At 42.7% G+C, this 16780-nt stretch overlaps 1 protein-coding gene across 1 annotated transcript in view; it reads left to right on the forward strand.

Annotated features, from left to right (window-relative positions):
- The window catches only part of SEMA5A (semaphorin 5A), a 306987-nt gene that overhangs the window by 158252 nt on the left and 131955 nt on the right, over nucleotides 1-16780 (forward strand). The window contains exons 7-8 of the mRNA XM_007462615.1: nucleotides 7609-7894; nucleotides 12598-12733. Coding sequence (XP_007462677.1) covers nucleotides 7609-7894; nucleotides 12598-12733 — 422 coding nt within the window. The remainder of the gene's footprint in view (nucleotides 1-7608; nucleotides 7895-12597; nucleotides 12734-16780) is intronic.

Raw genomic sequence — 16780 nt, forward strand, 5'->3', positions numbered from 1 at the left:
AGAAGTGAACCTATACATTTAAAATATAATTCAAGAAAAATAAACATGGTCAATGGAAACTTGCAGCTTTGAAAATGTTCAGAAATACATAGTCATGAAATTACTTATAACTAATTGAGCCCTGGACTGTGTGATTTAGTCGAATCTTACAGGAGATTGGATAGGCTGCCAGGGGCTTGGTGCTTGGAATGGAGTGAGCCAGCAGGATAGAGAAGGATGTCTCTGGCCCTGTGAGCTAGAACAGGTGGACAAATAGCCAGTTAATGGAGCTCCTGTTGACCCTGAGAGAGGGAGAATGCTTGGTGAGAGTTTGGGCTCCTAGGGTACAAGCTGATGTACAGGTGGCAGTTCTCATTTAGGAAGAGACAGCAACGTGTCCCTGTGGTACAAGTTGCTCCTACTTGAACCAGCAAATCTATGTAAGTAACAGACTTTCAACAGATTATGGTCCCCTGAAGAAGGAAGGATTCATGTTTGCTGGAGCCATGTTTCTCGTCCTCCCGAGATGATTTACCAATGGCTTGCTTTCTGCCGGGCCCTCAGTGAGTGAAGGACCTGGGGCTCCAAAGCTCATGTTACTATGTCAGTGATCACTAAGGACACGCTTGGACCACATCCCACTCCCACCTTCACCTGACACTGCCACCACACACACGGAAATTTGGGTCATAAGCTTGTCTTTAAAACTCTTCAGCGTCTCTCCAATGGCCCTTGAATTCCAGATTCCTCTCTGTGGATCGCTGGCCTGGCCCAGCCTTCTGCCGCCTGTCCTATTGATTCCTTCCGTGCCAACACTAGCTTCCTTCCATTCCTGGCCACTCTTAGGGTCTTCTCTCCAGCTGCTCTCTCTCCTGCTCTTGGCCTGGAGCCCCATCCCAACCTGGCATCTGCCCTTTCCCTGCTCCCCTCCTTTCTCATTCTCGAATTCACCTCGCTGCCCTGGCCCCCATAGTCTTCTCCTCACTGTGATGGCTCATTGGTCTGTGTCTTGTTTGTTGCCTTACAATGGCCTTGAGGGCATGGGTTGCGGAATACCCGGGGCCCAGGACAGTAGGACAGCCCCACAGTGGGTGGTAAGGAAGTACCTGGTGATAGAGGTGCTGTGGCTGGCACGCAAGGCTCCACCTCTACCACAGACCCTCCACCATGTTTGGTTCCAGATCTTCTGAAAGGAACACAGACCCTAATTTGATATGCAGAATGCAAATCTAACGAGTTAACTTGTTAAGTAAATAGTGATGGTATGTTTACCAACATATGCATTTGTATTAATTTATATATTTTTGTATATGTTTATTATTAATTTATGTATTTATTATTTATAGATAGTTTATATATATAAATAAATAGTGACCTATATTTTGATGATTAGCGACCAAGTGGTACGCACTTGGCATGCATTGCCTTTGACTTTTCACAATGATACTACATATTGGGTATTGTTATCACCGTTCTAAAAGGAGGAAACTGAGAATGTAGGTTCTTAAGTAATTTGACTAAATTCATACAGCCAGTAGGTGGAAGTATTGAGCCATATATACATATACCTCAATCCTATACATATGTATGCCACACACACAAAACATACACACACAAACATGTATATCTATCCATCTATCTATATCTATTTATCTATCTATATATCTATATATCTAATATTTTCCTAGAAATCTTAAGGAAAGAATTTTAGTATATCAATGGCTTTTAAACCACTTTTTACTTAATTTAATTTTGGTTTAATTATCCCCTGTTAATAAATCTCTAGATAAAATTAGCTTTACTTTGGAACCCTCTGCAGCACATGTTCATGTAGCTGTGACAAGGGAAACTGTTCACAATAAAGAGAGTATCTGAAATCTAGGAATATGCACAGAAATGGTTTTCGTTGTAACCGACATCAACAAATTAAGGAACTGAAAACCTCTGGCTCACTGTGTGTCATGTCTGAATATTGTTTCTATTAACTCCTTTCTTTTTTGTGGAATCACTTGCTATTTTAAAAACTCAGCCTGGTTTATTTATGTTTCCCAAATTCTGATCACCTTTAATATATACATGTTTGATTACTAATTATCATTATGTGAAGTTCTACTAAATAGAAATTATTAAAAAGGAAATCAAAAGTAAATCATGAGGGCTTCCCTGGTGGCACAGTGGTTGAGAGTCCACCTGCCGATGCAGGGGACACGGGTTCGTGCCCCGGTCCGGGAAGATCCCACATGCCGCGGAGCGGCTGGGCCCGTGAGCCATGGCCGCTGAGCCTGCGTTTCCGGAGCCTGTGCTCCTCAACGGGAGAGGCCACAACAGTGAGAGGCCCGCGTACCGCAAAAAAAAAAAGTAAATCATGAAATAAAAATTATAACCATCATTTATTGCGAGGCTACTTTGTACCAGTCTCTTTAATCCTTAGATCGAATTGTTGCAGGATAAAGGAACATTCCAGATGTCAGTGGTCCAGCTCAGGGTTTCAAGCTGGGATGGGTGGGGTCCAACCCATACAGGCTCCACCCTACCATTTTCTAGTCTGCCTTTAACAGGTGTATCACAAGGTGGCCTTTGATTGCAAAATAATTTTGATAGATTTTGACGCTAGTAAGATGTTTATAAAGTTGGAAAATTGGAATTCCTTTCCTTTTAATGTCCATTTTCATCAATTTAGACAAATATTTCTATACCAAGAGCCTCTCAGTGATCTAGTCAGTCATCAGATTGGACCACTGAACCTGGTGCCCCTCCAGAGAGATGCAGTAGGCATTGGAATAGACAGAAGACAGAGGGGAAGGATCCATCAGGATGTTCAGTGTTTGGTTTTACATGATCAGAATCTTCTCAAAGATGTTGATGCTTGTGCTCTTCTCATTGCTCGTGTTTATTTATATTGTGTTTCCCTACTCAGTCCTCCCATCCGCGTGGTCACTATTATGTAAGTCAATGTGCCAAATAAAAGTCCTCATATCATAACACAGTTCTTCTTAAAACCTGACGTATTTTGTAGAATACTCTGTAGTCCGTAACTCAATATGTTTAAAAACATGAGGAAAAAACCAGCTTCTCCATGCATATATTTGTAATAAGCTGACACATACTCATGTCTGTTTTTATTCTGAAGTAGCAGCACCTTCTATTCATGTGTAGCTCTAATAATAATAATGAATAAAGGAGCTCTTTCATGCACTCACATTCATTGTAGGCAAGGAGGCCATTGACTGATTTATGGTTCGTTCAGTTCACTCAGGAGTGACAGATACTAGCTTATAGTGAATTGCATTTTAACAAAAGACAGAACTTCAACAATGGAATGGAAACAATATGCATCTTATTATCCTGCCTGGTGAGATTCACACATCCCCTACCTCCAGATTTAGATCTATAAACGCAAGAACTACTTGGCTGTCTATTTAACAATTATTTCTGCTTTTCTTCTATCTTTGGAAAAGGAATAGGATGCTGGCTGAGTTTCCAAAGGCTCGGGAGCCTCCTGATGTGACAGCAGGTCACCCAGTCAGGGCCCATCATCCACCTGCAGGACCACTGTGGGGCCGCAGGATGTGTTTCCAAATGTAGTTTAGCTCCCCAACTAAAATGACCTGTAATATGTGGTGAGTTAGAGAAACACATACACTACGTACCAGGCACAAATTCTTCCCTTGTTTTCCCAGCAGGAAAAAATATAGTTGAGCATTTCTATCTAAAAGGCTCTTTGTCACCCTATCATAAAGTGGGTTTGCTGTGGTTTGGAGAGACACTGGAGGTTCTCCATGGAAAGAGGAAGCCGTGGGCTAATCTGCGTGGCATGATTCAGTACTCCTCCCATATGAGATATATGAGTGAAATTGTTCAGTGGCTGGACAGTGAAAATGACGAACACAGAGAGAGGCTCTCATGGTCCCTGGAGGGCACTCCCAGGCTCTGGTGGGCATCATTGGAAACATCATCTCTGGAGTTGGGGCAAACGCTTCCCAGCAATATTCTTGTTTAATAAGCATTTGGATTGTTGGCTTTCTTCTTCCTGCTCTTCTTTCTGTGGCATCCTTGATGTCTCTAATAGCTCCAGAGTAAACATTCATCTGGGCATCTGTCTTTCCCTCTGGTCTGTTCCCAAGCCCTCCTCACCTTGGTTCTGAGTAAATCCACTCACCACTTTGGTTTCTAAAGCATTGCCCAGAATTCCAAGTCCTGTTCTTGAATATTGTTGTAAATGTAATTGATTGTTCTCTTGCAGTCCATTATTTTCTTCAGTGTAGTATAAGGGTACGTGTGTAGGCTGTGAGGTCATACAGTCTGGATTCTGGACATAACCCAACCGCCATTGCTGGTTGTGTGAATTTGGACAGGTTCCTTAACCTCCAGGATTTAGTGTCTTCATCTATGAAATGGGAGGAGTCACACGGTATCTCCCTCTATAATTCCTGTGCATTTACTGAGCTTATGAAGGGGGAGCACCCAGCTCAGAGCCTCATGCAAGAGTTTTGCACTCGACAGGGTTTTTAAACTATAGGCCAGCCTTGAGCTGGAAGAAACCAAGGCAGATCTTTTTACTTTTTCAGCTCCTCGACTTCCTACTCAAGACTTCCTAGATACTGTTTACTATGGGGTTTGCATGCTATTTGTCCCCAAGTTAATAGCAGAAGTAGGTAGTCATGAGGGTGTTTGATAAACCTTGTGGACTCTGCCTCATACCTCGTCCACATGTGCTGGGACCTGTAGCTAGACACACCTGTCCTGCATCTTATTTCTTTGTTTTCTTCATTTTAGATAAGGTTTGTTGTTGTTGATGATGGTGGTTTTTTGTTTGTTTTCAGTACAAAGATCAAACTGCAGTCTGGTTATATGAGCCTGGCTGCAGAACCTGCTCTGATATGATTTAGCCTTCTCTTCAGAATTAAACATACATGTGAATATTATCTTCAGAAACTAAATACAGTTTTGTAATTGTTTCACACCTTTGCTTTTGGGATCTGCTTCAGTGAGTAATTCTCTTTGTGAGACTCACAGTGAACACAGGTTCAAAAATCCCCCAATATTTTGCTTTACTTTCCAAAAACACAAGCCGGAGATGTGTAACCTCCTGTTTTTGTGAGCATCTTTCCAGGATATTAAAGCGTACTGTACAGTAAATATTTCTAACTTCCATCTCATACCTGTTAATGCAATCCAGGGTGTTTTGGGTTTTTTTTTTAATATCCATTTCAAGTTAAAGCAAGTGATCAGACACTATGTGACAGTTTATAAATTAAAATCAGTTCTTAGGAAATTCTCTATTACTTAATGTACTTAACATGATTTAAGAACAATATCATGGGCTGAAGAGAAAAGTACATGACATATACAATGGAGAATATTTGTTACATTTTTAGAATGTGAAGTTGAATTAAATTGAAACATTTTGTGATGACAGCAAATATTGATTGAAATTCAGTTGAATTTGACTGAAAACTGGCTGTAGCCTTTCTGAACAGAATAGCAGGGTACTCAGTGCCACCTGCCTGTCAGCCTCTGAATCATTGTCTGCATTTCAGGTGAGCCTGTGGTGGGTCTTCCTCTTAACATTAATGGGTCATTTTGTAGCCAAACATATTTTTAGTTGTCCCACCAATAGCATGTCTGTTGGTACAGTCTGATTGAATCTGGCATAATACAAGGCCAGTTGAATTGTCCTACAGAACTAATTGTCCCGGAAATATGTCCTTGTGGATATAGCTGTTGTGTATATCTTTCCATTAATTCTGAACACCAAAGGATATTGTCCTATTATCCTAATTGCACCATAAATTAAGACACTTACTAATGGAGTGGAAAACTCTTAGCAATAGAGAGAAGAGTAAGAATCAAACCTGGTTATTAAAGATCAGTATTAGGGCACACCTGTATCTGAAAGGGTATCATCCTTATTATCAATAGACTCAAACAGGAAGTTGTGAAGATAACACTTCCAATGCTATGTATGGAATTCAGTTGACAATCTATAATAAATTCCTGAATGCCTAATGAGAGTGGTGATTAAGTAAAAGTTTGCCATAATTTTTTTCATTTCTAAGTTCCTAATTTTAATCTAATCATGAGGTCAGAAAGCTTCCAGACAGTGACTCCATCTCAGTACACTTCCCTCCTTTAAATGGATGCCCCAGAAACCCAGAAATAGGAAGATAAGAATTGATCATCACATTTACATGGTCACCATAGTAACAGGAATTGCTAAAGCAGATTCGGGACACTAACCTTATAGTTTCAGTTTTCACAAGTGGAAAACATTTTTAAAGTCCTTACTAAAAGCCCATAACTTATGTCAAAGTCATGCTCATGTATATAAGTAAAATCAAAGAATTTTGGTGTCTTCTACACAAACATGATACCAGACTCCTATATTCTGAATCACATTTCATGTTTTAATCTCATTTCGTCCCACTGTTTCTCTTCCTTTTCACATTCACATAACCTTTATTGTAGTATATTGAAATAATTGTTCTATTTTATTGTTATAGTTGCTAGTCTCTCACTGTGTCTAATTTATTTTTCCTTTTTTTTTAATATAATAGTGTTTATTTATTTTTACTTGTTGACAGTTTGCTTTATTTATGGCTGTGTTGGGTCTTCGTTTCTGTGCGAGGGCTTTCTCTAGTTGCGGCAAGCAGGGGCCACTCTTCATCACGGTGCACGAGCCTCTCACTGTCGTGACCTCTCCCGTTGCGGAGCACAGGCTCCAGACGTGCAGGCTCAGTAATTGTGGCTTACAGGCCCAGTTGCTCCACAGCACGTGGGATCTTCCCAGACCAGGGCTCGAACCCGTGTCCCCTGCATTGGCGGGCAGATTCTCACCCACTGCGCCACCAGGGAAGCCCTATTTTTCCCTTTTTTAATCTTTTATTTATTTATTTATTTATTTTCTTTTAAACATAGCAGTGTGTAGATGTCAATCCCAAACTCCAAATCTATCCCTCCCCCACTGGTAACCACAAGTTCATTCTCCAAGTCTGTGAGTCTGTTTCTGTTTTGTAAATCAGTTCATCTCCCACTGTTTCTGAAGATTATGTAAAGAGTATACAAGTGAAGTACTATGTATGGCTTTAGAGTGTATTTTGCAAATTTTTGCTGCCCATTTTTGGTGGTATTAATGTTATGTACCTAAGTGCTGCCTTAACTCAGGATGTTTATCCTGCCTTAACTCAGGATGCTTATGTGTGATGTTTGGAATCACGCTGGCAATTTTCTGTCACTTAGAGCTCATGTACTGAGTTCTACCCAGTGGCATAGACCACTAAAGTTGCTCTCAGGGCTTCCTGTTTCTTCTATAAGAACCATGGGTTTCCGCAGAAAATCAGGTCTCCTTGGAAGAAATACAGAGCAGGCAAGACACAAAGGAGTAGCACATGGACGTTGAGACTTTTCTTCTTTCCTGTTTTTTTTGTTTTACCTTTTTACTTTATATTGGAGCACAGTTGATTAACAATGTGTTAGTTTCAGGTGTACAGCAAAGTGATTCAGTTCTCCATATACATGTATCTATTCTCTTTCAAATTCTTTTCCCATTTAGATTGTTACATAATATCCAGCAGAGTTTGCTGTGCTGTCCAGTAGGTTGAGACTTTTCTTCTTTCCTGTTGTTTCTAGAACCAAACTTCGTGTCATCTTATGACATCGGGAATTTCACCTACTTCTTTTTCCGCGAAAATGCCGTGGAGCATGACTGTGGGAAGACCGTGTTCTCCCGAGCTGCCCGCCTTTGCAAGAACGACATCGGGGGCCGGTTCCTGCTGGAGGACACGTGGACCACGTTCATGAAGGCCCGCCTCAACTGCTCCCGCCCTGGCGAGCTCCCTTTCTACTACAATGAGCTGCAGGGCACCTTCTTCCTGCCTGAGCTGGATCTGATCTACGGCATCTTTACCACCAATGTGTACGTAACTGGAAATAATTCCTTCCCTGCTTTTCTACTCCTTCTGAATGAGTCTACTGTTCTCTGACCTTTGAGGTTTACAAGTTGCTTTAAAAGTAATCTTTCTTCTTTTACTGGGCTAACAGCTAAAAGAAATTTGGGGTATGAATTAAATGTTACAAAAAGTGATGTGATTTCTGAGACTGGTATTAGGAAAATAAAGCTAATCAGAAAGTTTTGATCGATCCTTATGTCATGGTAGCATCAAATTATTCTCTGTAAGTTTTTCTTTCCTGATTTACCAATGTGCTCTGGGCACTTTTTGAAATGCTGGAATGTATTAGATGTCTTTTTTTTCCTATACACAAGTCATGTCACTGCATAATGAAAGCAGTGTTGTCTGGAAAGTTTGATCTTTGAGATAATGTAACACCTGGACCCCTGCTCACGTAGGAAATGCACCTCCTCATTTTCCCATAGCTGCATTGTAAACTATTGTTCTAGGTGATGGCTAACTTAGGCATTTCTAAAATGATGATCCTACTTTTTAAATATTTTTGTAAAAAATTACAGTATTTGATTTCTACTTCTATTTGGACTAGGCAAAGCATATGAAGTTGCCTGTCTTTCATTCACTCTTTGGTGGAGTGTAGATTAACCTCACACTTAATGTCCATTCTTAGCTGATGTGTTAAGACTCCACAAGACCACACCCCACCCCCAGGAATCACAGAGGCTCTGAGCTCCACTTTTCTCAGCATTGGCTGTGGGCATGATGATTCTGCAGTGTGGGTCCTGCTTTGCATCACCTTTGAAATCTCTTATCTGGTGACCTAATGGTTTGGACAAAAGCCAAATATCTGTATCCAAAGCAAAGAATATGAATCAGGTTGGGTTAAAAGTGCCGATCCATGGGGTGGGATGACCAACCATCCGGATTTGTCCTGGACTGCACAGCTTTTAGCACCAAGGACTGCCCTGCATCCTGGGAAACCTCTCGGTCCTGGGTGAACCAGGACAGTCGGTCACCCTGTGATGTTTCCTCAGCTTCCCCAGTCTTGCTAACTTACTTTTTCATCTCTTCTGCAATCAGAAGCTTGCCCATGAATTGCATTTCTGAAGAATTACTTTATCTGCATCTTACTTCCTTGTTCCTCTCCCCTCCCATTCTTCCTACAGCTGAGCTGAAGTGTTAACGTTCTCTTGATAATGACGTTTACTCGTGAAGGGTCTTCTTTGTGACATGAAGTTAGGAAAATTAGACTAAAATGGACGGCTCCCTCCCCGTCCCCAACCCCACTATGCCCATCTTTCCTGTAAATCTGGTTTTCAACTCCAGAGGTTATTTTCTCTCCTTGATAAGTTTCTTTTGAAAAAAATCAGTGTATAGTTTCTGAAGTTAATTTGCCTTCCGAAACCTTGTTTAAGAAGAGTAGTATAGGCTGCACAAGATGGATGTTCGCTTGCTCTGTTGACATCAGTTTTACACACAATGGGAGCTTGGCTTACTGAGCTGTTCATTCTGCTGGCTCCAGGCAAAAACGAACCATTTAAAAAGTTATAAAATTACTGTGTCTGGGCCATTCCAAGAGGGTGGATAGTCAGTTTGGATACTTGCAAAAATACGTTTCAGACTATTCCAGATTAGTTGTTCAGTGTTGCAAATGCCCATCATGTTGGAAATCATCCTATATGGAACATCTATACTAACAGAAATAGAATTGCTAGACCTCCCTTTCTCTCTTGAATACTTATTGTCACTAGGTCTTGGGAACAACTTTCTGATCTTTTCATCTCTAATCCCATAATATGTTCTGCCTGGGCTCCCTCTCCTGTCTCTGCCTGGCTCTTACCCTCTCAGGAGGTGACCGCATTCTTGGTAAGACTTGCTCCATATTGAAAGAAAATGACAGTTCTAGGTACTGGTTATGTCCTGTCTCTGAACTGATAACTAAAAATGCCCTGGCTAAGCTTTCTCATGCTTTTGCTCATAGGGTTGGTTTGTCCCTGTATATTCATCAAGGTCCCTAGCACTGGGGAATGGGGATAAAGTTCACTCTTCCAGCCCATTCTGTCCCTAGCGCTGTAGGGTTTCCTCAACCCCTAGGGCATGAGTTGGGCTGCAGGAAGTGGTACACTCCTGCCACAGAATCTCTGAAGGTTTTGCCTGTTTTTTTCCTGGAAAGCTAAAAATGCTGACTCTCAGATAATGTAGTAGTAGGAGTGGGGGAGGGCGAAACTTTTGATTTCTCTTCCCTCCTTAGGAGATGAAGAGCTAGGAGGAACTTCTCTACTTTTCTACCAGCGGCTCCCAGCAGATTAAGGAAGGAAACTCTAAGTTCCCATATTGTTGGGCTCACCAAGGGCCAGGAGGCTACCTCCACTTTTACCTGCCTGGGCTCTAAACAAGTAAAGAAATAAAACAGAGCATTAGATGAAGGCCACGTTATCACCATGACTACTGATAGAGGTCAGCTTGCGATATGTGACTGAAGGTCTGTTAGCCAGCTGGGCTTATGACTACTGACCCCAGCTTTAAGCAGACGCATCCCCAAGGTCACAGTAGTCTAGACCTGGGCTGGCCTCCCCTGCGTGCAGGGACAGGCAAGGTGAGTAATGCGCAGTTCTAGCAGGCAGGCCCATCCCAGGAAGAGCTGGGGAAAAGCTGGGGAGTCACTCATGTCCTCGCCCCCCACCCTTCTCAGACCACTGCAAGTTAAAGGGCAGAGGGAGAACAGGAAAGTGAGTGTGTGTGTGTTGGTTGTGCACATGGCATACATGTGCTGTACCGATGGGCCTCAGCACACTGAGGGGCAAAAAGAAGTGTCCACCAACACCTGTCAGGGATGCTCAGGCTGGCAGCCACTGGGACATCCAGAGTGACACCAGACACCCCGCCCAGCCCCCTTCAGAGTGAGTGAACACAGCGAACTGAGAAATGGGATGCCAGCAGGGAGACGATAAGATAAGTTTCTTCCCTTCCTGGGAAGAAGCATAACAATGGGGTCAAAGGCATGAACCCCTGGGGCCCATGTAAATCCTGCTTTACTTCCCCTCAGCCTGTGACTTAGGTTCAGTAACCTCCCTGTGCTTTTGTTCCTACATCTGTAAAAATCAGGCTGGTCTCAAGGTCTAGAGGTTCCCTGTGATAAATAAGATGCTCCCTTTCAGGCACTTAGCAGAGGGCTCAAGAAGGTATTATTAACACTCCACCTTCGACTGTCACTGTGCCAGGGCCAAGGCGTGGTCACCTGGTCCCCGGGTAGAACCCCGCCTGTGGGTCTGGCTGGCCATTATTGCTCCAGCAGAGCTGTCTTCGACTTCTCGCTGAAGTCCAGTCACATGCCCAAAGGCTAATTCTTCCTTACACAATTGGACTTCTCATCTTCTTAAAAAAAGAGTAAAATTAGCAATATGAATAAGTTCATATTTATCGTTTATCAGTTTATTTGCCAGCAGTGAGGGGTACGCGTCTTTCCACCAGACTCTCTTCTCTGTGCTGGAGCTTCCAGAGGGAACACGAATCCCTGCTCTCAAGGCTCTAACCTTCCATGGGGGTGTTTTTTATTACCATCCACACAGAGCTGTCACAAAGAATTCAAAAATTTCCCTTTTTGGTACCAACCCAACTGGGGTTTCAGTCCAACTGCCCCATTTAGTGGCTGGGTGATTTGGGGCAGGTGTCTTGACCTCACTGGGTCCCAATTTCCTAACAATGAATTTCCCCTACCTTATGAAGCTTAAATGAGTTGGAGTTTGTAAAGCCTTTAGAAGGTGTCTGCCACCTCTTCAGTGTTTTTCAGATGAACCAAGTTTAAGGTAGATATTTCCATTTTGGAGTTTCTTGACTTTTTCTTTGATTCGGGGGGGAAAAATGGATAAGTAGACATGTTATTGGCTAAAAGCATTAACACGAAATTTTAAAACCATAGCTGAGCTCACAATGCAGATTTATTTAACAACAAAAAAAATTGCTGTTTCCACTTAGTAAAGGGCACGGGACTCTGAGAGCCTCTCATTTATAGCCTTCAATTCTGCACAGCTTGAATTCTAAATTAAGGCTTCAAGATGTCCTGTCAGTGCTGTGTCAAATGTTTCTCTCTGACCCTTTGAATTTAAAATTCTTTTTAAATTAAAAAAAAATAGATAGATAGATACATTATATATACATATATATATATGAAGGGTCTCTGACAGGCACTTTTTGCAAAATGCTTTTAGTTGGTATGTTTTTTAAAGGATAACATATAACCACAATTATCTGGGGCTTTTTCAAAAAGCAGCAGCAGCAGCTTGCCCCGCTGCCAGCTAAAGTAAGCAGATGAACAGGTGGGGAGAGCCCTGCTAGGCTGATGGGGAGTCCATCCACGGGAGGAGAAAGTCTTTTCCCTTTGGGAATTCAGAAGGCATAACATACAGCTCCTCAAAGGCCTTTGTCACTCCCCTTGTGGCTGGGTGAATTCATCTCATCTGGCAGGATTATGAGTGTCATAACTGCTAAATACCCTTGTTCCTAGAGTGAAGTGTTTGTTCCCCTATAAAGAAACCCCAGGGGGACACCATTCACTGCTTCAGCTTCATCCTTGGGGTGTTTAGGAGACTAATGGTGAGTCTTCCCCTAGAAGGTGCTTCCTTGGCACCCAGGGCCCGTGGGAGGGCCCTGGGACAGGGATCACAGCGGGGCTCTCTGACCTGCCTTCTCCTTTCTCTTCCTTGGCTCCCAGGAACAGCATCGCTGCCTCCGCCGTGTGCGTCTTCAACCTCAGCGCCATCTCGCAGGCCTTTAACGGGCCCTTCAAGTACCAGGAGAGCTCTCGGTCCGCCTGGCTACCATATCCCAACCCTAACCCCAACTTCCAGGTAATTCTTGGGACAAAGGGGTACTCTTCCCATCATCCCCCCACATAACATGCAGAGTCCTTGTGTAGACAGACTGGCTGGGGCAATTTAACCCCCCAGCGCGTGCACAGTACGACTGTGAGCCGCTGCCACCCAGCCCCTGGGGACAGCCCCACACTTGGCTTGTCTCATGTAAATAGACCGAGGCCTTTTGTCTACTGAGGCGCCTGACCGAAAAAGGGCCTTTTGTCAGCTGTGACGCCTGGGCCTGGACTGAAAAAGGCCAGCATAATGCAGCAGGTTGGGAGTCCAAGCTTCAATTAGTACTAATGATGGTGGACTCTGTCCCCAGAAGCTCTGACTCCTAATGAATGACGCTGTAATGAATGGGGTCCAGGACACAGAGCAGTGGAGATGCACAAACAGAATTTGAGCTCTAATTGGGAATGTGGTGAGATTTCCCGTTGGGGTGAATGGGATGTGATGGGGCAGCTGTGAGGGAATAAAGAGCAGGTGGAGGCCATTCATGTACAAATCACAAAATTGCCACATGTTCAAGCTGTAAGGGGCTCTGTACATCATCTCCTCCCATATACCCATGTTCAGAAGAAGCTGAAACCCAAAGAGATGAAGCCATCTACTCATGTTTGGTCAGTCAGCAAGTGTATTAGTCAGCTCGGGCTACCATAACAAAATACCACAGATGGGAAATTTATTTTCTTGCAATTCTGGAGGCTAGAAGTCCGTGATCAAGGTTCTGACCAATTCACTTTCTGACGAGAGCTCCCTTCCTAGCTTGTAGATGGCCGCCTTCTCACTGTGTCCTCCTGTGGCTTTTTTTCCTCAGTGAACATGGAGTGACACTAATCCTATGAGATCAGGGGCCCACCCTTGTGACCTCATTTGACCTCAGTCACTTCCTTAGAGACTCCAACCCAAAATACAGCCACCCTGAGGGTTAGGGTTTCAACATATGAATTTTGGGGAGACACAGACATTCATGCATAACAGCAGGCTTCCCTTGAGGGCCTTTCTTCTGAGAAGAACTTTCATAGCATTGTCATCGTCATCATCATGGGTGTAATTTTTAGAACCACCAAGTTCCAGACACTGGGCTCAGTGCTTCCCATGTATCTTGTTGCATTCTGGCAACTGTGCTATGATTGGTAACAGCTTTTCCCACAGACAGAGATGGGCATTCATTGAACCTCAGAGCACGTAATTAGGCCAAGGACACTGGCTGATTAGTGGCTGAGCTGGGCTCCCAGCCCCAGTCCTCAGATACAAAGCCTCAACCTCCTCCGACTAGAGAAACTTTAGTTTTCGTAACTAATCAGTACTAGAAATGGGTCCTGTATCCAGGCCTCCAAATTCTGATGGGTTTGTTATCCCAACACATGAAACATCTTTGGATTTTGAGAAAACTGCTAGTAGGGAAAAGTTCAGTTACTTTACACTTTACTTGGACTTTGGCAGGGACCATTCAATTCTAATTCTTTTGAGGGTTTTTTTTTTCCTAAAGATTACAGGGCTGGCAATTGGGATGGGTTTACATGTCCACTTTACCACTTACTGCTTTACTTGGGAAAATTATTTAGCATCTCCCATCCTAATTTTCATCAATAAAATGAAGAAGGAGGACTATTTTAGGATTATTTATTTTTAGGTGCTTTGTCTTATTTTCTCTTCCCAGCAGCTCTATGAAGTGGGCATCATTAGCCCCACTTATAAGTCAGGAAACTGAGTGATCAGATTTATATTTGTTATCCAAGCCTCGCTACTAACCAAGTTCAGTACTAGACAAAGAAATTCGGGCAAGCTGACAGTTTAGTGGGAACCAGACATGACGTAGTCACTTTTCCTGATATATACAGTTTATGTAATTATTAACTGAACACTGACTCTCTTTGCCCCATTGTTGAGTCTCTGCATCTTAACCCCACCTGTGTCCCCTGGATCTTGGGGTAACGTAACTGTTTAAAAAGGCCCTTTGTAAAAACCATGAAGGTGAAATATATCATTCCCTTTAAGAAAGTCGATTGTAAAATCCTGAAGTTTAAAAAAAAAAAATTAACAAAGATGCTCACCATACTTATAGAGTTCTTTTAATGTCTTGACGTTTCAATTGCAAATGTCTTCACGGTGAACAGTGACTTAACAAGCTTTGTGATGCCTAACCGACTCCAGGCAGTGGATAACTTTTAGCCCCTTTGTCTGGATATATTTGTAGCACACAGCAAATCCCCTCATTTCCTCAGTCCACAGGCATCTGGTTTTATAATGCCAGGGCTTACTCACGTTTATGAGATGGGAGTTGGGCCATGCAGTGTGATGAATGAAACCTGCAGAATGTGGCGTGCCTTTCAGGCAGGGAGCTTGCTTACCTGAGTGTGTCTTCTTTGGGTAGAATTTAAGATTTGCACGGACTTAAAAGCTTTTGCACAGCAAAGGAAAACAAACAAGATGAAAAGACAACCCTCAGAATGGGAGAAAATATTTGAAAATGAAGCAACTGACAAAAGATTAATCTCCAAAATTTACAAGCAGCTCATGCAGCTCAATATCAAAAAAACAAACAACCCAATCCAAAAATGGACAGAAGACCTAAGTAGACATTTCTCCAAAGATATACAGATTGCCAGCAAACACATGAAAGGATGCTCACCATCACTAATCATTAGAGAAATGCAAGTCAAAACTACAATGAGGTATCACCTCACACCAGTCAGAATGGCCATCATCAAAAAAATCTACAAACAATAATGCTGGAGAGGGTGTGGAGAAAAGTGAACCCTCTTGCACTGTTGGTGGGAATGTAAATTGATACAGCCACTCTGGAGAACAGTATGGAGGTTCCTTAAAAGGCTAAAACTAGAACTACCATACGACCCAGCAATCCCACTTCTGGGCATATACCCTGAGAAAACCATAATTCAAAAAGAGTCATGTACCACAATGTTCATTGCAGCTCTATTTACAATAGCCAGGACCTGGAAGCAACCTAAGTGTCCATCGACAGATGAATGGATAAAGAAGATGTGGCACACATATACAATGAAATATTACTCAGCCATAAAAAGAAACGAAATGGAGTTATTTGTAGTGAGGTGGATGGACCTAGAGTGTGTTATAGAGAGTGAAGTATGTCAGAAAGAGAAAAATAAATACTGTATGCTAACACATATATATGGAATCTTAAAAAAAAAATGGTTCTGAAGAACCTAGGAACAGGACAGGAATAAAGACACAGATGAAGAGAATGGACTTGAGGACACAGGGAGGGGGAAGTGTAAGCTGGGACAAAGTGAGAGATATAGATTATGGTGATTCTTTGTATAATTGCTGGTGCAAGTAGCTACCAAATGTTTTCTTTCAGTTTACCATACTTGATAACCATGCTAACTTAGGGCAACCTTACTGACTTCCATGAGACCATCTAGGCAGGCATAGGGTGGGAATATGTTTTGAGTTAAGGATCCCTCCACTAGTTGTGTATAATGGACCTTATGTTTGCAATAACCAACAGTTAGAAGTGGTTAGATTTTTTTTATTATTGTTTGCCTATTGACATTTGGATTTTTATGCAGTACTTATGTACTAGAAGTAGCTAATTAATTAGGAGAGCAGAAACATATTCAGGTTCAGGAGGAAGAACGGGTTAGGAAGAACAATGCATAATTTTTCAAGATTTGATACAGAAATCTCCATTGAAAACAATAACAAAATAAAACAAAGTTTTGTTTTTTTTTTTTTTTTTGCGGTACGCGGGCCTCTCACTGCTGTGGCCTCTCCCGCTGCAGAGCACAGGCTCTAGACACGCAGGCTCAGCGGCCATGGCTCACCGGCCCAGCCGCTGCGCGGCATGTGGGATCTTCCCGGACCGGGACACGAGCCCGTGTCCCCTGCATCGGCAGGCGGACTCTCAACCACTGCGCCACCAGGGAAGCCCCAAAGTATTATTTTTATCAGGTGCAATCTAGAAAACACGGTAGGTGGTGCTGTGAAAAGCTGCCCTGTGAAAGCCTGCCCTGTTAGAGGCCTCAGTCCCCGAAGTCACCCAGGCTCTGA

This window comes from Lipotes vexillifer, unplaced genomic scaffold, assembly GCF_000442215.2.
Source record: "Lipotes vexillifer unplaced genomic scaffold, Lipotes_vexillifer_v1.1 scaffold633, whole genome shotgun sequence".
NCBI classification, from domain to species: Eukaryota; Metazoa; Chordata; class Mammalia; order Artiodactyla; family Lipotidae; genus Lipotes; species Lipotes vexillifer.